This window comes from Falco punctatus (assembly GCF_963210335.1).
Source record: "Falco punctatus genome assembly, chromosome: 3".
In the NCBI taxonomy this organism is placed as follows: domain Eukaryota; kingdom Metazoa; phylum Chordata; class Aves; order Falconiformes; family Falconidae; genus Falco; species Falco punctatus.
Window position 1 is genome coordinate 85853721 of NC_137582.1, and position 24433 is coordinate 85878153.

General features: G+C 45.5%; 1 protein-coding gene across 7 annotated transcripts in view; it reads right to left on the minus strand.

Annotated features, from left to right (window-relative positions):
- Positions 1–24433, minus strand: part of ADGRB1 (adhesion G protein-coupled receptor B1) — a 294461-nt gene that overhangs the window by 137737 nt on the left and 132291 nt on the right. For all 7 annotated transcript variants that reach the window (XM_080380266.1, XM_080380265.1, XM_080380263.1 and 4 more), the window contains 5 exons: positions 17274–17381; positions 11244–11408; positions 9386–9550; positions 5809–5973; positions 3073–3237 (listed from right to left, as the gene is read on the minus strand). In XM_080380266.1, the coding sequence (XP_080236392.1) occupies positions 3073–3237; positions 5809–5973; positions 9386–9550; positions 11244–11408; positions 17274–17381 (768 nt within the window). The remainder of the gene's footprint in view (positions 1–3072; positions 3238–5808; positions 5974–9385; positions 9551–11243; positions 11409–17273; positions 17382–24433) is intronic.

Here is a 24433-nt window from a genome sequence, read left to right on the forward strand (position 1 = left end):
GTGGGACCTGGTAAAAAACCAGTCACTGCAAGAGAGCTTTTTGCTGAGAAACTCATTACTTACAGCATGTAAAACAGAGGGGTACATGAGGATGGTGTTAAAGCTATTTATCACTCCTGAAGGTGGGAAGAAGAAAAAACTTGATTCAGTGGTTTTTGATTACAGCTTTTATTTATTGTGCATGTAAAACTACGAATAAAAAGAAAGCTGAGTGCATGCCTGCAGCTGGTCAGGAAAGGCAGCTGCAAAGCCAAAGCCAACCAGCTGTGGAGCCTGACAGCTGCCTGCTGAACTTCCTTCCCATATAGGAAGGCACTGCCCATACCAGGGTCCAGTGATGCCAGTAGAGACATGCCAAGGTTGTAGGGAAAATGTTCATCTGCCATAAAAAAAGAGGGAGACCTTGAGTTTTCATGTTGGTCCTAAGGGAGCTGCGGGGCAGTGATAACCCTGAAGGCTTCTTTCTACAAGGGACCATGCAATGGACATGCTTACATAGACCATTTCAGGACCTTCATCACGGTGCAAATACCTGGTGATGGACATATCCCACTGCTGCTCTGGAACTACCCAGAGCACCAACCTGGCTGTGGGAAAGGCTCAAACCTAAGATTACGGGCATGGCAAGTCTTGTTTCTTTGGAGGACTCATACAAGACTCAGTAAGCTATCTACACATCGCTGCTCCTGGAGTCAAGCTCCAAGACTGTGGCTACAGCCCCAGCTGCAGTTCAAAGACAGATACCTCCTCAGTAGACATTCATAATGAACAAGTTTCACTCTCTGGTTGGAAACAGATGCTTCTTCCCCTTTTTAAATTTTAAAATTCCTTCTTGTGTAATCGCTATTGTAATGAAATCCCATAGGGCAAGCGGGACCCCTGCAGTGCTCTGCACATATGCAGAACTAGTCCCTGTGCCAACAGCTTGTGAGTTCTGTAGGTAAGGCAGAACATGGGTGGAAAAGAGACAGTTTCATTTCCAACCTGTTGACACGGAGCTGAAGGAGAACAAGATTAAGTCACCCAGTTGTGACCAGTACGTGATCACCAGAAAGCCTGTGGCAGAGTGGGGAGCTGAATGCAAAACTCTTGCCTCCTGGACCAGTGCTTTGACCATTGTCACAGACTCCCCACATCAAACTGTGGTTCAAAGGAGGGTTTGGGGTGTGGCGTGGGAAAATTCTTGCATCCTCGGCTGCAAAATAACAGAAAACATCAGAAAGCAGAAAGGGAGTGTGCTCACTTCCGACCTCCCCTTTCTTCTCCTGTGACCCGTCAAACCTTCCTGGTCTCCTCCCTCCTGCAGTCTCCCTGGGGACCGCTGAGGGATGCTGTGGATCAGAGATGCTCTTTAGAAATACACTGATTGTCTGGCGTTGTGTTGCCAGTGAGTGCAGAAGCAATTCCCAGGCTAGGAGAGAATAATTTCATCCTCTTTTTCTCTCCTTCTTTTTTTCTTTTTGAGGTTGCTTCATAACAAAATCTTTTTTACCAGCGTAACCTATTTGCACGGGGAGATTCTAATAACTAACCCAATTAAGCTCAATTCTTCTGTTCAAATCAAATCATGCTGGCATTTGATACTTTCTCGAGAACAAATTGAGCAGATTTATTTTTAGCCTCTGATGATTCCTCACCTTTTCCTTCCCTTGCAAATTAAGAACTACAGTGAGACCCTTCTGGTTTTGAACCCTAGCAGGGCTCAGTCCCTGAGACATGCCTTTTCCTTTTGAGCACTGCACAGGCATCAGCCCCTGCAGAAAAAGAAGAAAAGATTGGGCTTGTTCTGCCAGGGCCCCAGCTGGCACACACTGAAGCTGAACTAAATCTGCATTGCTCTTAGACACCAGCAGACAACACCGTGCAAAGATTTTCTATGGTGAGGGAGAGCTTTGTGGCTCAGTTAGAAGAGATTCTCACATGCCACTGCTAATTGAGAGGCACAGCTTGTAAGGAGAGGTGATGTCTTTTATTAAAGTGTAGCTGGAAAGAGTGAATATGCTGTCACACAGCCCTTTTCTCTGTCATCTCCAAGTTAAACAGGCTGAAACTTCCACACTGAAGTGTTTCGGCTTTCATCTTTGTCTTCAGCAGTTTGCAAGGGAGTCTGAGGGTCAGCTGTCCTCAACATGGCAGATCCACCGCCAGAAACATCTGCACCAAAACCGCTCCCTCCGTGCCGAGCTCCAGCTTGTCTTTTAGGGAGACACCCCCTTTCCACTAGGACTGCCAGGGTACTGCCATGAGAATCTCTCCTGTCTCTCACTGAGCTGTTCTGACAATTAATTACCCTTTTGGTCAAAAATCAGAGCCTGTTACGATCGATGCAATCTGACTGCCAACATCACATAGGCCATTGATTCCCCACCAGCAATTTCACCAGGCGCTTCAACTGAGACTGAGAAAGGAAATAAAAATGCTGTACAAGCCTTTTTTCTGGCCTCTGTATACTGTGTGAAAGACAGACAGGAACAGTCCCAATTTCAAATATTTGGTCCTGCTTATTGTCACATTAAATCTCAGGTTTTCCTCTGTCCTACAGCTCCCTCACCCTCCATTCAGGCTTTTGCACCCTTTTTCTCAAATGGATGCTGCTCCCATGGCTACAGCTGGAGGAGGGAGATTGGATAAGGCTCTGACAGATGCAGACAGATCTGTCTTCAAAAATTGCCAGTAGTGCTCAGGTCTCCCAGAGGCTAAGTAAAGGGTGGGAAACCACTGCAGCATCCTCAGTGCTCAGCTGCTTCATGGACTTGAGACTCTGATAACAGTTTTTGCTGTCAGATAGTGTCTCTTTTCCTCTTACGATTCTATGGCAATGAAAAGATGAAAAAAATTAAGGTTAGGCTGGTGGGACTTACCAAACATTCACTGAAATCAGCATGGTTACACTGGCTGCTGCAACAGTTAAATCAAGCCTTTGACACATCTTGTGCCTGGGTTACGGGCAGGGTCCAACTCGGTCACAATTCCATGTTGCATTCAGCCCTCTGACACAGGACGTGGAAGCTCTTTTCAAAATCCAAAGTTCCCTTCATGTAAAGGAAAGTGTGAGGGGTCTGGGATACATACCAGGACACTTTCTGTCATTGCACTGCTTATACTCTTCCTTGGGGCCCTGGCAAGTCTCTCCACCGAAGAAGGGCCCGTAGCACACTCGGTCACGTCTCTGAGTCCCACCTCCACACGTGGTGGTGCAGCTGCCCCACACTCCCCAAGCCTGCCACTTCCCATCCACTGGAAACAAAAAAAGAGGAAAGAAACAACCTGTCATGCCCAAACATAATCTGCCCCAGAAGGAGGCAAGGTCTCAAGGTCAGCACTGGAACGCAGGGTGAGAAAAGCATGGTTTTGTGGGAAGGGAGATCTCTTGCCTCAGATCTTTGTCTGATCCTCAACAGACATGAAATCAGTGTGCTCTTCCCCATTGCAGCAGCCCTTTAATAGAATCATAGAATCATTTAGGTTGGAAAAGGTCTTTAAGATCACCAAGTCCAACTGTTAACCCAGCACTGCCAAGTCCACCACTAAACCATGGCCCTAAGCACCACTTCTAAGTGTTTTTTGAATGCTTCCAGGAATGGTTAAAGGGTGCTCTTGTGTTTCTCAGAATCCTCACCACCTGCAAAAACAGCCCTACCTCTTCCCTTGGGCTCAGATCTGGGGCTGTGCTTGTGAACAGTCTTCAAGTGGGCAGAGATTAAATCTGCCTGGCAGCCACATTTGCTAGCCAAAGTCCATAGCCGGAATTTGATTGGGATGTGCAATGTATGTGTGAAAATAAGCCTTGCCAGGAAAGGCCTGGCTCAGGGATTTAGAGAGACCAGTAGAGCCTTTGGGCAAGAAACCATGAAGAAACATCAAATAAACCTCCCTCCAGCCATTTCTATTGCACTGTTTTTTCACGTGCCTTGGAAAGAGGTTTGGGACGTTGTCTCATGCCATTGTATCTTTTCCCAGCATCTTTACAGATTCAGTGGAAATGCTACTTTTTATGTTAACAATGGCATTTATCAAAATGCTACTTCTTTTACATTAACAATGGCATTTATCAAAGCCCTATAAAAATGTTAATTAGCCCTCACAACAAGCCTGCAAGGTAGAGAAACATCTCTTCTGCTGCATCACAGATGAGAAACAGCAACTCAGTGACAGAACTAGAGCAAGGACCTAAGTCTGCTGATGACTATTTGAGTTTTAATTAGAAGTTAACATATCATCTTGGGTTTATTAACTCCTTTTGGGAGGATGGGGGATCCTTCTCCTTGAAGAAGTAGAAGAAAATTATCAATGAAGAGGGACAGTACCAACCTCTGGTGCTTTCATTAGTGGCACTGTATGCAGTGAAATACAGGACCAACATTGCTTTGACAGCTAACTCTGAAATCAGTGGGACAAGGCTGTCTAAAAGTGAGGCGCTTTTAGTCTTTGAAGTTGTCCATAAATTGCAAAGAAGGAGTGAGATACCTAAACACCCAAACCTACTAGAGACCATGTAGGAAAGTCCAATACCTGTGTTAAATACTGCTTACGCTCTGTTGCAGATGGTGATGCTACCAGAGAGGATAGGGATTCTGTGAGGAAACAGGTATACCAGGCTGAAGAGCTACTGGCTTCTATACTTGTGGAGTGGACAGAACAATACCTGTTCACCTGAGCAAGGTATAAGTGCCTCAAAGAGCTGAGCTGTTTATGGCTATCTCTGTTCTCTCAGAAAGGGGAGAAAGATAGTCTCCATCTCGGGGCTCCACTTCTTCTCAGTCCTATGGTCCTATGGTGAAGCACCCAGGGAGAGGCAAGGAATAGTCCAGGAGAAGAAAAAACATTTTCTTGCTTGGCAAGAAAAATTAGTTGCTGAGCAATCTTGAAGACTTCTAGTTGTTCAAGCCTTCTTTCCAGGTCAGAATATTTTACACACCCAATTAGTCCCTTTGCAATGGCCTCCCCCAAGACCTCTGCAAAAAAACAGGAGCAAATTGCACCTGCAACTCTATAGTGCTGGTGTCAGTCTGAGAAATGCACATTCCTGGTGCTAAGTGTGCTCTGGTATCTGCTTCAATTTTCATTGCATCTCCTGCATGAAACAGCTGTCTTGGAGCCCACGGTCCATGGTATAAAGACAAGATGATTATTCTGAATGTAAGGTACTGGCTACAACAGCTGGGGAGGCAGGAAGAATAATAATAATAATAATAATAATAATAATAGTGTTTTTTTGTTGTTGCTATTATTATTATTATTGCCCTTATATATATATTTAAGACACAGCTATATAAGCAAAGTAAGTGACAAGTCTAAGATAAGCATGAATCAAGACTTCATTGTGCCAGACTTCCTTCATCATAGATAAGGTTCAAAGCTGTGATACAATGGAGGTTGCTTCCCTGTTTGCTTCAACTATAACTAGGAGAAGCGAATTGGTAGGAGAAGAGGAACAAAAAAAAAAAAAAAAAAGGACAAGAAAACTGAAGCATTATAGAGACCAGGAAAGGGTTCCATTGGTATTTTGCTTGTGTTTCTTTTAAGCACATGCTGAAAACTGATATCTAAGGTTAGAAAGACACGTTCCCTGTGGATAATCACTACATCCCCTGTGGATAATCACTCACCTCTCCGGGGTCTCCTGGAGCATTTGCCAGCTATGGATTTCAGCTGGCATGGTCTAGTGGTATGATTCACAATCTCCTTATTACTGCATTACTGGTGAAAGCTGTGCAACTCTTCCACAAAGAAAAAAAATTACAAAAGCCTGCCTGGGACTGCAGAGAAAGATGACCCAAGAGAAAGAAAAAGTCATTGGTCACTGACCTGGGCATTGGCGCAGAAAGCAGTCCCTGGTCTCCACCCAGTGTCCCTGGCATTCGGCTCCCCCATATGAAGGTCCATTGCACTCCCTTGTCCGCTGCTGGGTGCCGTTGGAGCAGGAGGCAGAGCAAGAGCTCCAGCTCGACCACTCATTCCAGTTGCCGTCCACTGAGTGGCCCAAAGAAAGATAACAAAACGGAATGTGAAAATCGCTCCCACTGGAAGGAGACATGTGCAAAGAGTATCTGGCCTTTGCCTACAGGGGACCAAGGCAGGGGAGGACAAACTGGAGTCACAGAGTGTGAGAGAGGGCAAAGATTGTCAAGAAAAAGTTCAAACAACTGTATTAATGGCAATTTGTTGGGACCCTCTGCAACCTCTAACTGGTATGTTATGGCCTGGCTGGATGCAAGTGCCATAACATTTCTGGTTTTATGTCCATACTCTATGTTAACACCGTAAAAGTTGAAATTATTGATATTACACATTCCATCATGAAAGTCAAAACTAGTAATATTGCTGATCATAACATAATGTCAAAATAGAGAGCATGGATCATATTTTCACTGAAAATTTTGAAGGAATCAATACATTACCATGACATTTCCCTTTTTGGGCAATCATCACTTTTTGAGGGAACCCATTCCTCACCCAGAAGCAATGCATTAGTCTGCAGGAAGAGAACTTTCTCAAGCACCTAAATGTGCTGTTTTTCATTAAAGCTCACACAGAAACTTGAATCACAGCATTATTCACAGGAATTCATGCTGCTAGCTGGGAAATGTTTGGAGCAAAGGTGTGCTCCAACAGGAGACCACGAGCAGAGTGCATGTGTGTGGTCAATGTACCTTTCTCACAGTGAATTAACACTGACAGGCTTGATATGTCTCCACACAGCAGTGTCTTTGATAATTAAATAGAGGAAGGAGGGACAAGAGAGGTTATGATGGGATGGGGTTGGAAAGAAACATGAATACATCTTATTAGCGTGGTACAGTGTGAAGCATTCCCAAGTGTGGCAGTTACCCCCTAATTGGTCCCTGATCAACAGATCCATCACCCAGTCTGCTATTCCTGGAGCACTTTTTTCTCATTAGCAGCGGTCATCATGCTCTGTTTAGCTCTCATTAGCTGCTAGCTCTCACTCAGAAAAACGACCTGAATCCCTGAAAAGTCTGAATTCTAGCTCAAATCATGTTGCTGTAGATTGCAGCTCATTTTCTTTGTCTTTGTTTGTCAGTCCAAGAAAAATATATGCAATTTGAGCTCCTGTGTAATCCGCAAGGACTGAAACAGCCCTGAATAATCCCCATTGCAGTTGAACAGCTTTTTGTTTGCAAACATGTTAAAAAATGTCAAAAACATCCATATGAGCAACTGTTAAACTGAGAGGGGGTCACGTGAGCTCAGGAAGTGTGAAAAACGAGGCAGGCATAAAAGTACTTCCAAAAGGTGCTTGTTTTCAGTAATCCAAGCTTGATATTTTCATTGTGCATAAATTCAAAGCATCATGCCAGTGCCTATCAATCCTGAAGAGGGTAAATGCAAGAAGTGGTGACTGACAGGTGATTCCTCTTTGGAAATGATCCCAAACCCCACAAAGTAGACCCTACCAGGTATAAATTAATGTGGCTTTTTTGACTGAAGGTAGTGCTGCTAGTTCCCATGCACTGATGGTGTCTGCTTCCCGGTAGCATCCCATATGTTGGAAAAGTGAGATTGCATTTATCAAAGTAAACGTTGCATTTACCAAAGAAGTTGAATTTACCAAAGCTGTACCTGCTGCTGTGGCAGTGGTGATTGGCAGCTGACCACAAATGCGAGTATTTGGAGGTGGAAAAATAAATTGCTCAGTCAGTGGGAGATAAAGAACATTTCATTTTGTTTGAGATGAGACATTATTTATTCATAGACTGTAATTTCAAAGATGTTTAAAAAAAAAGAGAAACAGGGATGTCCGTGTTGCACCTCCAGCCACTTGCACTGATGTAAAGATGCCTCTTGGACAAGATGCTGAGGGCTCTCCACCATAGCCACAGCAAACACTGCTCGGTGCCGTTGTCACACCGCAGTGTGAGTCTATCAAAAATGTTCACTGGAGTCTGGCTGGTGTAGCCTATGCAGAGACTGGCATTGTCTTCCTCATTCTCTCTCTGTCTCCAAAGGACTTGGGGCTCAGCCCGTGGTATCTGCTGCTCCAGAGGAACAAAAGCTCTGTTGTCCCTGCAGCAAAGCATTTTTATCAGCTGTAGTAATAAATCCTCAGAGCGGCACAGTAATAAGCAATATGACTATCTGGTGTGTCAAACGCTGAGCAGCGCCCATTGTTGTGCTTCAATGATTCCCCAGTGCTGCACTCATTTGGCACTGCAGAGCCACTGATGGCCTTTGTGGCATTAATTAGAGCTGAAGTCTTGCAGTTGGGCTGCTTGTCTCTTCCACCACTATTTCATTCTCGGCAGCATATCCACATATTTATTTGTATTTAAATTAATTATGGATCAATGTTAACTCAGGGTATGCTTTATTGCCCAAGCAATGCCAGGTCTGACTTCTTCAATTTGTCTTTTTATGACAGAGCCAGTTTGTTGCCTGGGATGTTTTTATTCCAAGTAGAGTCTTCTGCACAGTGGCCAGAAATCTGAGGATAGCTACTTGGGGTGAAAACCGGGTGGGAAACACCAGGAGACTTCCCACTAATATTTTCACAAAGTTCTCACCACTCCCACAATCCCTTTCGTCCTCCAGGGAAATAATATTGTCTCATAATGATTCTCATTAAACTGGAAAAATGTCAGTTGACATTACCCTGGGAGAGGGAGGGAGTGTTGGGGAGCTCCCTTGAGTTCAGATCATGTTCACCAGGACATCCAGACTTAAATAAAGGGGGACTCTGGTAAAACCAGGGCCAGTCTGGTTCAGGGGAAGGAAGCTACAGGAGCACGAGTGGATTTCCACTGAGTAAAAGCCATTTCATCTTGAGGTTTTATTTCTGTTTTTTCCAACCAAAACTCAGGGAGAGCCATTTGGAAGTGAGACCCAGGGGTAGGGAAAAGGCACTTAAAAATATTGAAATATAGCATGGAAGGCTCTCAGGAGTCTCTTGGTCCATCTCACCATCCAAAACAGGATCAGTTACAGAGAAGATTTGCATATGCTGTGAATTAACGCACATGTATTTCTAGCAAGTAAAACTGTTAATTAATTCCAGCACAATAACAAGCCAAGTTAGGTGAAAGAACTTTAAACCATTCACTGGAGATAACAGCTGAGAAGCTTAAGATGGTCTTGGAAGCAGTAGTGATAACTGAGCCAGTCGAGATCCAACCCATATAACGCGTCCTCTGAAAGTTATTACACAGGGCAAATCTGAACCTAAGGCACTGCTGAGCTGAGCAACCCTAGAAAGCACCTCTAGGTTCCTCCTTCAGTGTGTCCTTTACTTATAGAGGACCTTCTTTAGGACAGTGTACTCATTCAGCTGAGCCAGCTACAGACCTATTCGGTGAGCCATGTGTGGGCATCTTCAGAGATGGGGAGACCTGCTGGAGGGAAGGCTTTGAATCTCTAACTGCCTTACCTGGGCAAAGTGCAATGTTGCAGAATTTTGTCTGCTTCTCTGGGCCCTCGCAGGGGTTCCCACCAAATTGTGGAGGCTTGCACGTACGGGTCCGATCTCTGTACCCTCTTCCACACGTGGAAGAGCACAAGCTCCATGGAGACCACTCGTCCCAGGTGCCATGCACTGCAATCAAAGCAAAAGAAGTAAGTTTCTTTTCCAAAAGAGGTCTAAAGAAGTGAGTGAGCCCACAGAGCACAGCCTCTTCCCACCCAGAATGAGCAGCATGTGAGAAGTGAGTGTGGGAAGGCCAAGAACAAACCAATCCAAAATACGTGAGAGGAACACCGCGTAATTTTTTATGTTTTGGTATCAACACCAAGTGCCTGTTACTTTCCAGTCTATTTTAAATAAATCACAATGCACTTTTAATTGACCCTATTCTTTTCAGATTTTTGAGCCAAGAGAAAACGACATTTTTTGAGCAAAAGATGCAGTTTGCTACATAGGAACAAACCCCCCACCACTCTTTTGGAAGCATCATCATCATCATTTTGTCACTTCTTACCCTTATTTCCCTCCCTCAACACATTTTACCACTGAATCGTCAAAGGCTACAGCATTTCCAGCCTCTCAGAAAAGCTGTAGTCTGGCTACTAATTACTATCATATATCAGTAACACCACAGAGGCAAAAGTAGAGAGACTTGGAAGAACAAAATGGGATGGACAACATGCTTCAGTAGTGCTCAGGCCATCACAGGTAACTCCTGGACTTAAACATTTAAAGCCTTCTAATCTATATTAATCTAATCTTCTTCAATCTAATCTGATCTAATCTAGCCAGGTCATTTATGGAAGGTTAGTCACCATACTTTCTAGAGGCCAAATATTTCAAGAATTTACTGATCCCTCTTAAGGGACTTTGTCCCTCCCAGCGTTACTGGAGAAGCTAATGCAAAATCAATAATGTTTCATGAAAACAAACAAACAACACCCTCAACCCCACCCCCCCAAACCAACAAAACCAAAGAAACCAAAAACAACCCCCCCAAAAACACAGGTACTTTTCCAGTCCTTCATCAGTTGCTAACAGTGATTGATCCACCAGTATCAGGAAAGGGTGTGCAAACCTAACATTTTGCAATTGTCATCTTGCATGGTAGGAGATAACTAGAGTAGGAAACACAGGAAAAAGCACAGGGAAAGAGTCTGGTGGTTTCTCCATTGTAGGATTGCTCCTGAACAACGATGTTTCCAGCTGAGAGTCGTAAATAACACACCTAGTTTAACAGCATAATTCTTCACATTAACGTCCAGGCTCCCCAGACTGTACATTTTCATCAAAATTTTGGAAGAAGAAGAATGAAAAAAGGGATGATGGCTGGCTCAGTTCATACTAGCAGCCTGAGTTTTTCATGCTGAATTTGCAATGGTGTGACCAGTGTTGGCACCTGAGCAACTGAAAGTATCATGTGGTGCTTCTCTTTCCCAGCCTGCCCCGTGCTTGGAAATACCCCAAAGGACACATGCTTTTCAGATGTACTGCGTTAATTGTCTTTAGATAGCACTGAGTTATTCATATCATGCAAAACAAGTACCCATCTAATGGTGCTTGGTCTAGCAAGGGTCTCTGTATGAGGCTTTAGGGTAAAACAAGAAGGAAGAGGAAACAAAAAATGTCTCCCTCCAAGAATCATGATAGAATGGGTTGGGTTGGTAGGGACCTCAAAGATCATCTAGTTCCAAGCCCCCTACCATGGGCAGACACCTTCCACTAGGCCAGAAGAAGATATCACAGTGGAGATATCACAGACAGTCAGTCCTCTGTGCATCTCCCTTCCCCTCCTGCTCACACATACATGAAGCGCTCAGCCCACCTGGGCACACTGCAGAGTTGTTGCACTGTCTCTGCTCCCGGAGAGGGCCGCTGCACTGAGTGCTGTAGGAAGACGACACGCAGAACCTCGTCCTGGTCTGCCAGCCCTCCCCGCAGGTAGTTGAACACACACTCCATGGGGACCACTCCTCTGCCGCGGGGTCACCTGTTGGGGTTGGAGCAGAAGGTGAGCACGTGGCACGTCCTTAGTACCTGGATCTCCAGGGCAGTGCTTGCCAAGTTCCATTTCACCAGTCGCTGGCGAGCCGTGAAGTTGTGCAATGTGTCCCACGTGGGGTGTGACAAGAAAGGTGCAAGGGGATTGGTGAGAAAATGTGAAGGTTGACAATGGGCTAGAAGTTTTTTTTGGGTACTGCATAGAGCTGTAACACACACACGCGCACACACAAACACACACTCACACAAACACACACTCACACGCACACACAAAACCAAAAGGAGACTGTGGAAGCCTCAGGGCACTGGGCAGGGCAGGCTCCACCATAGATGATGAAGCGGTGTAGCCACTGCAGAACTATGTGAGCTGGGGTATGTAACATCTACTCAGAGATAGTACTAATTAAGTAGCAGTGATTGGACAGATACAGTAAATATGACCATAAATTGAGCGGTTGTAAGGATTCGACTCATTTCCTGCCTTCTCACAACCCCTACCAATGCAGATTGGCAGTGGAGGTGCAGACAAGTCAGAAGATGACAGTGTCTGAGAAGGACATTGGCTGAAGTAACTCCACAGAGTTTTCGCTTTTCATCTCCTTCACCTGTGGAGAAGATCTGCGTTAACTGTGTGACGCAGAACAAGGCTGACTGTTCCAGAGCATCGTACAGTCCCTATCAATTGCTTACCTGATGGACAGTATTGGAAAGACAACTACAAGTATCTCATTGAACAAGAGAAGGGAGTGGAAAGCAATGAGACAAATTCCCTTTATCAATAATATTCCTGTAGAGAGACAGTCATGCCAGGGGTGTTTCAGTCAGACCACAGCCTCCAGGTAAGTCGTCAGAAGTGTGACGTGGGCAGGGAAAGGACAGTTTTCCATTAATTTTCATAGGTATAAGTCTACCCTTGAGAAAATGTCTTTCTCTCCCAGATGAAAGCAAAAGCTTGCTTCTTTCATTTAAGTAAGCTCTGCATTGTTTGGGTTTTCTGATTTTTAATGGGTTGCTAATAATTACCCATTATAAACCTAGAATGTAACATTTGGTATGTATAGCACACAGGCATATGGCACAAATAAACACCAGCACATCTTTGAGGATGCATAATAGAGGGACATACCCTTCTAGTAACAAGTTCTTCAGAGTATCAGACTGCACCATGTCACATCCTAACCAGATGCATCTGGCAGACTATGGATGATATAAGAAAGGTCATTGGGTGCAGCAGGTAAGCATGACTTCAAGGGTCGTACAACATGGCACAGCCTGAGCTGCACCCAGCACTTGGATGTGTTTCCCACACCACCACCCCATTCTCAAAGCTGGACAGCAGATGCTGTATTAGATCGGCCAGCTGCAACATGGAACATGAAAGAGACTCTAGCAATGGGCTGCTACAGCTTAAGATCTCAGCCTGCTTGCAGGGCAGTGAGGGTTAGAAACCAGCTGCATGGAAGTCAACGTCGGTACAGGAACTGTGATGGGGACTGTAAGGGTTGGAGACCATCAGACTCTCCAGTATGAAAGCTGTGCATGTCTGACTTTTTCCTCAAGGTGGTATATTTATGTACTAGTGTCTTAAGGGGAGTTTTCTGCATGCAATGAAATTTTATGCAGGATTTCAAGAGTTTGTGGCTCTCATCAATCTGCTCATTGGGATTTTTGGTAATCATCTATGTTGTTATGCATCATGCTTTTCAGCACATCTCCTTTGAATGTTTTCAGTCATTCAGGCAGTTGATTGGTAAAAATATGCCCACTAATTGGCAGATGGTGCATCAATATGTGCAGGGCTGTTGAATGGGGAAAGTGTAGAGGAAGAATTATCATTGAGGTAAAATGGACAGGCTTTCACTCCTTCATGTACTGGCTGGACTTAGAAAGAGGTGGAGGTAAGGATGAGTCTTCCTCTATCTCATCTATGCCATTGTAATGACTATCATGAGACTTAACTGCTTTTGTTCATTAAGCCAAAGTTGTTCAATACTCTTTCTCTTTGCTTTTGTGTTTTGGTTCATTAATCTATCCAGCTGGTTCCAGTTAGATATATGTTATGGACCACTGGCCTTTCTCTGTGATGTGTAGGACACATTATGTGTTTTGAAACCTTGGGGCTTCAAGAAAATATCACTCCCATATCCTGTTTCTCAACTATCAGATCTGCTGGTATACAGAGATCTTCATTTCAATGGTAGTTTTGCTGCCTTTCCAATAAGGAACTTGACTGTCTATCAGACAGACAGTCCTGTCATACTCCGAGTTCACCACCAGCAAGTTACTTTTTTGGCACCGTCATTTCAGTTTTTGCCATCCAGAGAGGCCCAGAACCCAGAAGATCCCCCTTTGGCCCACAGATCCCAACCATTCCTGATACCTAGCCTGCTTGGATGCTGCATGAACAGACAGTGCCTTTTCACTGCTCAGAGAACACCCTCCATTGACCTTAAGTGACAACCCCAGTACTGCACTGAGCAGCACCAAGTCCCTCAGTGTCAGGGAGCTGGCATTTTTTTGGTAATTGAACGCTGCTAATTTGTGCCCAGAAGTCTTTCGAAGAGGCCAGAGGTGGGGTAGGGGAAGCCTGCAGACACACAGCTGCCTCCTCCATCAGCAGCTCATGGTTTGGAGACTCTACCACCCCATCACCTCCCCACTCAGTGCTGACTGTGATTTTGCAATCTCCATATTCAGTCAAGAGTTACTGTGTCATTAGATGAATGAATGGCATCTTTGAACCAAATTCCTCTTCCGCCTCATTCCTCTTCTTCATTATTTTTGGCCTTTCCCCTTTCACAGTAGAAATATCGATGATTACAGGTAAATCTCCTCAGTTATCCTTTCTCACATTGCACCAATCCCTGGCTTTTAAATCCATAATATAGTTTATTTTCCAAGTGCTTATTCCTTCGGGTTTGGTGTAATTTTGAACTAAGTAATTTATCTCGGTCTACTGGGGCACTATGTCCAGTGCAGTCTCAAACCTTGCAGAAATTCAACTGATTTTCAAATGATGAGAGACCCAGTTTTAAGATGCTCTCAGGCATCAGAACAAGCTCTCTCATTCTCCATCCAAAAGAAGCAGGATATTTTCCACCATCAAAACTATGGGTGAGAAGAATTTCTGCACCCCTGTGGGTCAGACTACAGCAAATACAAATTACTGGATGCAATATCTGCCAATTATTTATCCCAGAAGTGGATCCTGGATCTGTTTTTTGATATAAGGGCAAGAAATCTACCAAGCTCATCAGGTCTGAAAGCCCTTTAGGACAGCTCAGTACTGTCTTGTAATTAAACTTGCCAAGGATGCACTCCGCCAAATTGAACTTCATCCCCTAGAGGACAAGGGACCATGCACTGTCCTCCATCATGACTGATGCCTGTAGACATGTCTCTTCAGGATGAACCTTTGATTAGCCCTGTGATGCTCTAGGCTAGCTTGGGGATTAACAAGCATGTCCCAAAGGAGTTCACGAGGACTAGGACTCCATTTCAGGTGGGAAGATGGCCCTTTGCAGGGCTTGCTGCTCCCACAAAGCCAGCTGCAGCACCTTCCTTCATCTGGAGAGGAGCCAGCAAGTGCTACAGAAGGAGACATGCTGGGCATCACTCCACAGGGACGTAGCACTGCAGTCCAGGGTTCTTTCCAGCTCCTGACCAGCTCTGAGAACAACTGAGCTGGCTTTACAGAGAGCTCAGCTGGCTGCAGGGTTCCCAGCGGCACCTGCAGCTTCTCTGTGACACTCTTTCCCTCGGCACTAATGGAGTGGCACATCACTGTCATCCCCCTGCCAGGATCCCTTCCCGGTTTTGGTGTCATCTGTCAATCTGACATCTTGCCATGTTCAAGCCACTTCTTCACTCACATCCTGCTGCTGGCACAGAGCTCCTGGAAAAAGTCTGTGGGCTGAGCTGGGAAGGCCTGTGCCAGGGACCTGCTGGGCTGGATTTCACTCTTGTGCTATTGCTGGAAGAGACACATGGGCAGCCAGCATCACCACACCTGAGAGCACAACTGTGCCAGAGCCTATGGGCCAACAGAACCTGGACACCAGGGCTGCAGAGGGCTGGCAGGAGGAAATACTAGTCTTCAGCTGTGCAGGACCATCCCCTCATCCCTAGTCCTTATGGCTGGCATCAGCTGTTTTTTGTATTTCATATTTTTCCAGGTCTTGACTGGATGTGAAATGGTTTATCCCCTACAAACTCTGTTAATTGCTAAGGAAGACGTGGGCTTTGCTTTGGCACCTCCAGCTAAAGACTCCCTCTAAATCTCTCCCTGGGCTGTACCCTCTGCCTGGTCTTTACATCTCCTCCATGCTGACTTCTCTGAACAACTTGGCAGCAGTTGCTGCTCCTAGGATAGTGGCAGGAACGTGACATGCTTGCAGTAGGACAATGCACATCTCCCAGCCCATGCTGCATGCAGGGATAACCAAGCCCAAGTCAGCCATGATGCAGCAGTGGCTACGATAGCAGGGAGTTAATAGAGATGTCACTGAGCCCAGATGCAGTATCCAGCTGAACGGCAGGAAGAAATGCCAAGCTATAAACCTGATGACTGAGCTACAGGTTGGAACAAAGCACCAGGGAAACACCAGGGATCAGGTAGAATAGAACAGGGAACATCACAGGACATGCCTTGGAGTACCTTCTCTTCCTCCTCATTTGGACATGTGTAACGGAGAGATTGAGCTCACCTTCACCAGGTTGTAGTGGTGCAAGCACCCTCCCTCTCCTGCAGCCTTTTGCCAGCCGCCACTGATCCTACAGGCAGTGGAGCTGCTCCTACTGGAGGGAACAGGTTCAGCAATGGGTAGCAAGAAAATTCAGGCCATCCCCTGACTTGTGTTGAAATCCACAACCCCAGCCGCTGCCCAGTCATCCCCAGAGCATCCACACCACACAGCTTCCTGATGCTGCTCACTACTGCAAACTGGCAAAGTCCTGCTGTGTTGGACGGAGCACAGCTGTTTTACACAAGAATATGACCTGCTTTTCCTTATCATCTATTTCAAAGCTCTGGCTCTTCAAATCACCTGTCTGAAGCCTTTCTAGAGCACAAATTATTTGCAAAGTCAATAGGCAATGATTTTTACCTGTTTTAAGCTATTGAGCACACCTTGCTTTGTCCAAGACCCATGAGCTTCTGCCATGAAAAGCAGCCATGAAGGGAGAGCACAAAACCTCTCCAGACTGGATCTGTCATAGATCTAGGTCCAGTTCATTCCCGTCTTCCCAGCTCACTTTCTTTGATATAACTACATTTCATTCCCCTTCTGTTGCAGAAGGGTGGAAGGTCTGGCTGCAGAACTTACCAGATAAAAGTCCTTGCACAGCGTAAGACCCAGTGACAGAGGAAAGCCGTCCTGCTTTCTCCCTATCATGCCCTGTACACCTCCTCCTATGGTCAATGGAAAGGCATGACACGAACATCAGCAAAGAGGCTGTATCACAGTGAGGTCAGCTTTGGCTTAATGAACCATGGCTGTTCGTATAGTTCAGACAAAGCAGTGACTCAGAAGTGGGCAGAGTGATGAGAAGCCATCTGTGAGATGCATGGTCTTGTTAGAGCTTTGTGTCTAACCCTTTTTGCCTTCTCTGGCTAATGGCAACAACACAAAACCCTGTAGGGTAATGGAAGGGGAACAAACTTGGTGGTGACCATTTGCTCAGTGTGTGACTTCTTGGATAAGCCCACACTAACCTGGGCGGGGGGGAAAGAATTGGTTAGCTGGGTCATTGAAACAGCAAAGCGAGTCAATGCAGTCAGCCCAGCCCAGCTAGGAGGTGCAGTGACCAGGCAGTGTACCAGCTCCAGAGGCTGTTGTGGTAGGTCAGAGCTTACCTATTTGAGGTGCAGGGTACCCGTAGTGCTGCAGTTCGTCAGTGTCCTCTCGCTTTCTGTTATCTGTGGACCTCAGCGATTGGCTTCTGGAATTATAGCGTCCATTGGCTATGGCAAGGTAATGGGTCATGTAAATACACCTTGGTTCACTCTGCAAGATCTTTCACTACAAAGGTTACACGTATAAACAACAGCGACCTGCAATGTTTGGTTGACACAACCACCTGCTTTCCAACCCCAGCACCCCTGGCCACCAGCAGTCCCCGAGGCTTTAGCACTGAGCCAGCCTACTAGACTCAGAATGGCTGGCAGGTCAACCCCTTGTTTCTCAATGAGATGTGGGACCATGCAGAATATGATCCCTTATGTCTGGTCTTTAATCAATTTCAATAATTTTATAGGGTGTCTATACTCTTTACTGTACTTGTGGAGGATTTAGCCTTTTCAGATACACTGACAACAAATCCCACATCATCCCAGCAATGTTTTGAGATCTATGGTGGTGACTGGCAGCATTTTTTTGGTGCAAAACTCTGCCTTGCCACCAGCACCTACTTAGCCATGGTCTACAGAGTAATCAGAAAATACTGAGTGGAACAGGCAGGTAAGGGCAGGTGAGAAGGAAAGGGAAAACCCCAAAGGCTGTCTCCTTCACAGACTTCACCACCAGCAACAAGGAGAGATGAAGGTCTGGTGTCAACATATTGACTTATGTACCAACTATGGCTGGGCACCTTTCCAGCTGAAGGTTGGAAGCTCTTGACCCTAATGTCCTAACTGAAAATCTCCCACTGAAGACTACGGTGTTGAGATCAGAAGGTAAACAATGCATCCACCTTAAAGAAGAGGCATTTAACTCCTGACTGACAGCTAGCACCCCCGTTTCTTCCGAACTCACGTATCTGCCAGCTTTGCATTTGTATCTCATAGGGATCAGCCCTGAATTTGCCACAGAGGAAACTAAAATTTCCATTCTCCATGTCACAACCCTGACACATGCCCTCCCCAGTAAAGAGAGAAACAACTGAGCAACAGCAACCAAATCCTGCCCACCAGTATGGCCTGATGTAAATCAGGACAGCTCAGTGACTCCACTGGAGTCACGCAGAATAGCAGAGCAGAGCTGAGACCCAGTAATCTGTGATCTGGCAACCAATTTGTTTCCAAACAGCAAGTACCAGACAGAGGATCTTTTTCCCCAAGGAGGTAAAACAGTCAGACATCTTTTGAATAAGCACAAACTGCCAAGAGATCAAATGGTGACAAATTTGATCTCAGAACCCTGAGAAAATTAATAAAGGTTAATGAAGCTTCAGTGTAGTGGCAGAAATCTTTATTGCCATCCAAAAAGGGAAAGCAGAGGAGGGAGAGGAATTACTCAGAGTCCCTGCCAGGAGCCAGACTTTATATTCACTAGTGTGGTTCGCAGAAAAGGCCCATTTAGTTTCTGAAATTATATTATTTCCCATTACTGTTGCCCAAAAGAAGGACTTAAGGAACCTAGGAACTGGTCACACAGACGCCTTCAAACCTTCCCAGCACCGACTGGTTGCAGGCTGCTGAATGGAGGGGATGGGATGGGGCAGTCACCCACCTGCCATCATCAAGGGAAAAGCACCAATAGCCAGACATCAGGACTACAAACATCCTGATATTTGCATACACCTTGTTTTTGTCTGGCTCTTTATGGGAATAGAAAGGGCCCAAAACCTTTGATTTTAATAACTACAAAGTCACGGGACTTCTCTGTGTGAGATTCAGTTTTTTAAAAATGCCATCCTCTAACTAGCTTTCCAATATCAAGTGTCTTGGATTTCCTTAGGAGACAAGATAAATTAGTCCTATATTTGGGACACATCACAAACCCCGCTCCATTCCCACCACCCTTTGCAGACTATACCTATGCACATTCTTCTTCCCTGATTAAAGCCCTCTACAGGAAAGCATACAAACCACAAGAATACACAAAATCTCCATCTGCAGTAAATCCCATAGGCTTCCCAGGGACTTGTTTAGGTTGTGAGGAGAAACAGAGGCTGGGCAACAAGGTGTAGATGTGGAGCCTGGATGGCTTTGTTAGGTGCTCAGAGCAAGGAAGGTGACAAGGAAAACCTGGGACTGAATATCCCAGAAGCAGCCAGTGAGCATGAAGGCATGAGTGGACAGAGATAGGAGGCAGGACAGGAGGAAGGAAAGACAAAACAAAATCAAAGGTTTAAATGCCGCCCTGGCACCCTGCACCTCTTCTCACCCGTTATTTGGGTCCCATGTACTGACATCTCCTAGTGACTTCTAGTGACTGATCCTAGTCTCAAAGGAGCTGCATGATTTGCTTTGCTCCCTGATGGATATAAGTCTATGCTGTTATTGCTCATCCTAATAAAAAACAATCAGGTCTAGTGGCTGAATGTGTGACCCTTTCAGCTTGCCCCAAGCCTCCCCCAGCAAAGACTGCCTCCAGACCTGTGCTAGGGTCACTCTGCTGCAGCAGGCAGCCTCCTCTCTGGAACAGGTATTACAGAGAAGCATGTCTGTCTCCATTCAACACGGAGCATGGCTTAGATTTAACCTGGACAGTTGCCTCAAATGTATGCAAAAATCAGCTGTGGTTCTGAACAAAGCAAGGAGAAGCTGGGTCCCTTACGCACAAGGTAAAGTTGGTGCAAGTGATGCTTTGCTGTGGATTTTACACACCTGAATTTTAGGGGTCAGGGGGAAGGTCACAAAATAAAGGCAATGGGGAATTGCTTGGATTTCAGCAGTCCACTTCCCACAAGGGTGTCAGTGGAGAGAAGCGATGTCAAGATCAAAGGAAGACCTAGGCTTGATTTACATCCCAGCTGTATAAATGCCATGAGGATGGCACATTGTTGAAATACTCAGCACCTTGGAGGAACTAGCATGAGGGCTAGAGAAATAATGCCCTTGGAGGGAATGCAGAGATGTTGCAATTGCAAGCAAAGGCAAGCACGTGAGATTTTGGAAGAACGTAGCTCAAATGTGGATGGGGAGGATGATCTTGCAGTGCTGGCAGTAGTGGGAAGAGGAAGCAGGTGACCAACGCTTCTAATGAGAACATGGAATGTGTCAGACAGCACTTTGCAACACAACCAAGGGGAAAAAAATCAATGCAGAGATTTTGCAGTGTTGTGGGCCAAGGTTTTAACATCCATGCACATCTCACCAGAGCTACACGCTCTTGCCTCTATAGTCCTCCCCCAAACAGGAGAGGCAAGGAAAATAGCAGGATCATGAAAATTATTCAGGCAATCTGGGATGGTGGGAATGAAAAGATGGACTAGTGCAAAGAGTGAGTGGAAAGGGATGGTTTAAAAACCCCATTGAAATGGGGTAAATGTATCTCAGTGTAGTAAAACTGAAGAAGGTGTTGTCTGTGGGGTTTCTGGGGCACCTAGCAGGTGCTAAAGGAATAAAACTGAGGATAGAATCACTAATAACCCCTAAACCCCAAGATCTCAACGGATGTAGAAAGGGGTCATTTTGGAGGCCATTGAATGTATGGCAATTGCATAAACAAAGGAAATGGCCCAAAGCATTTTGATGTGAACATCTGAGACTTGTGAAAACATCACTGGGAAAGTTGCATGATTCCCACATATATAATGTCTGAACTACCATTAAAAGGGGAGGCAGTGTGAAGACTCTGCAAGCAACAGCAGATACCTATAGGACAAGGCAATCTTCCAGCTTGCAGTGAATTCTAGCCTGGCCTGCAGGGGATTGAGATGCTCTTACACGTGCGCAAGATATTTCTGCTTGTTGGTTGCAGCAAAAAGGTTATTTTTAATGAAAATCAAGGGCAGCAGAGAATAAGACTGGAGCTCAGTCTTTTGAATGCCATGGAACATGTGTTTCTTCACACCACTAAGAGTTACACAGCTGAAGGGCTGGAAAGCCAACATGGATCAACAGGACTGTACTGGTGTCACACTCTGCACCTGATGGCAGGATGTGGCCACTCTTTTCCCAGCCTAGGGCAGACGTATCTGCCCAATCTGCATATTCATAAAAGTCAGAGATAGCTTTGCATTCCCTTTGCCAGATGGGATGGCAGGGTTTCAGCTGGCTTCTGTACTGTTTTTCGTTCCCCAGGAATGAATGCAGGCTGCCTACATCTCTGATTGTTCTTGCATTTCTCCAGCACTGCTGAATTCCAGCACCAGGGTCAGGCCCATGACACCTCCCACCCTGATTTGGGTGTTGTTCTTCCACATTGCCCATCCAGCCTCCCTGCAAGGACCCTCTGCATGCCAGGTTGTAAGCAACCACAGCTGCTAAAGCACCTTGCAGCCAAGAGGGGCCACCGCACAGTGGGTGTCCCCTTCCATCCAAAGGGGGTGGACCTGGAAAGCTCCTCTGCAAGCACTTGCCACCACACTCATGTTGGCTTTTCTTTCCTCCCTCAACAAAACAGCATCTCCTGGCCAAATCCAACAGATGGAGGAAATCTCCCCTGTCTGTGCCAGAGAGAAGGATATCACTGGGTCCTTTGCCTCTAGCAAGGAAAAAAAATCAGAGTTACAACAAACACTGGGTGTTGTCTTTCAGATTATGCCTCTTAAGATGAACAGCTGCCATGAAAAAAGGTTCTGCCTAAGCCAAGCTGCTGTTACCAGACAAAGTTTCTTTTCCAGTTTGGGATGAGCCTTCATTACAGTTTTTCTTCAGTGTTTTGCAGCTTTAGGTTTTGCCCATGGAGATAACTCACCTGACTCACTTGCTCTTGGGCTTGGGTATGTATCCCTGGGGAAATCTATCCAGATGAAGATCATCAAGTAAGAAACTCCATTACATGAAACAACAGAAATGGTGGCCCAAACAAGTGGAAAAACTTCAAGTCTACATACAAGTGGTACCTGTGGAGTCATTCAGCCATCCCTGTGCTGCGATTTCAAACAACACTATGGTCTCCAGACAATGTGCTCGGACTCAGCCCTGGGAACCATGTGGCTATAGCTACGTTTCAGTGACTAAGCTGCCAGGAGTCACACCCTTTGGAAAGGCTGAGAACCACCGTGGCCACTGCTGCACACCAAGACCCACTGAAGCGGGGCAAGTCTGGAAGAGGAGGCATGGCAGGACCTGGAGAAGGTCCACCTGGGAGAGTAGATATGTGATGAGAAAGATTAGATCCCTCTAGCGCATTTGTCATGGCCAAGCAAAACAAAACAACTAATGAAACCCTCACAGATCCTCCACAAAGGTTTGTCTCAGCAGCTCCAGAGAGATGAGTGGCAGCACCTGAAGTTGTTCCCAGTGAGAACCTGCCCCAGATGTGGTACCAGATCAAGACCTCTCCCCAAAGCTGGAGATCCAAATAAACAGCTGAAACACTCTTGATAATCACCCATCAACTTAGGAGCCACTTTGGCAAAAGCAAGGAAGGAGAAGTTAAAGAAAAGAGATCAGTTTACCCTTATTTTGAATGTGGTGGTGATTTCTGTGTTATTCCGACCTAACTTGCTTGGCCAGAAACCGACTGTACTTCTCTGGTGTAATTAACTTCCTTGGACAAGTTTCAATATACCCCCACAGCAAAAGGGAAAATATCAGAGCACTCATCTCTGTTTTGTTTGTTGTTTCATCAGGATTATAGATGGCCCTTTGATTAAGGAAAAGAGAATTTTTTACTGGTTTGTTTTTTTTTTTTTTTCTACTAGAAGATTAAGTTGTCAGCTACTCCACAATGCTTGGAGAGCTAGTCAGGTATTACTACAAGCTACTGAAATGCTGCACAGTTCAGGATAAAGGTGTTCTTCTGTCCAGTTCTTCTTATCTTCTTCTTTTTCTTTATTTTTTTTTATTAAAAAATAAATTGATTGGACTCTATTTAACTGCAATGTATAATGAACACTTAGGAAAATAACAGTTCAAGTGGAAGAATGAACATCCTACTCACCCTTAACAAATCTAGGAATAAAAGACAATAGGAGAGTAACAGTGACACATTTAAAACAGGATTTCTATTCTGCTTTTAAATCCTCTCAGGTTTTTGGTACAGATCACAGTAAAGAGAAAAAAATAGGATATGTGCAAAAAAAGTCCTTCCTGTTTTAAAGTGCATATCTCTTAAGCATGGCTGCAAAGGCAACAAGGGACAGATTCACTGAGGGGCGAGCTCAAAGACAAATGCACAGCTTGAGTAGAGATACAGGATTATCTTGAGGTAGGACACAGACCTCAAGATTTGCATGGACAAGCCTTCATGACAGATTAATTGTTCACATCTTCCCTCAAATGCTTTCCAGCTTGCCAGCATGAAAGCATCACAGTGGGACTCAGCAGTTTGTCTGCAAAGAGGCTCCTGGGAAAATTAATCAGAATTAACTTACTTATTTCAAAGAGATAAATCAATTTGTGCTGCCCCACTCTGTGAGTGTACTCTTTTTCCAAACTAGGGCCTTCCACTTAGCTCAAGATCTTTTCTTCCAGAATAAGCTCAGCTGAACAAACTGCACTGCAATTTGGAGCAGGAGTTGACTGGGTATGTAATGGAGAGAGAACAGGAAGACAAGTCAAATCATTTATTGAATCATAGCCCCCCCGGGGTACAATCAGAGTTTTCTACACTCAAGATCAGCTTTGTTGAATGTTGTGTTCTGGAAAAGACAAGTGAGTAAATAGTGCGTAAATAGCGATTCATCTTTCACTGCTGTGCTCCACACAATGAGCAGAGCTGGAAACCCAACCCAGACTTCCAGGCTCCACAGTTGCCGAACATCCCACTTCATCCCTCCTTGCCACAGCAGAGTCAGGAAAACTGTCATGAAGAAAAGCCAAGTTTTGCCCCTGGGACAAATCAAGGGAAGAAGTTATACCCCTTGCTCAGTGCTGGTGAGGTTGGGACTTGGAAAACTGTGTCCAGTCTGCCTGCACCCTGCTCCACCACTGCCCCTACCCACTGCAACCCCCCCAGCCCTCCAGTTCAAAAGCGATGTGAAGGAATCAAACAGGTCCCACTGGAGGGCTTTGAAGATTATGAGGGATGGGGACAGATGTCCTGCAAAAAGAGTCTGGGGAGCTGGGTCCCCCTTTTGTTTATCTAGCACAGGAGAGGCACTCTAGGAAGGTTTTTTGCCTGTTGTCCCAGGTCCCCCAAGTTCAAAGAATGGCCACACCTGCAAAGCCCCCTCTACCCA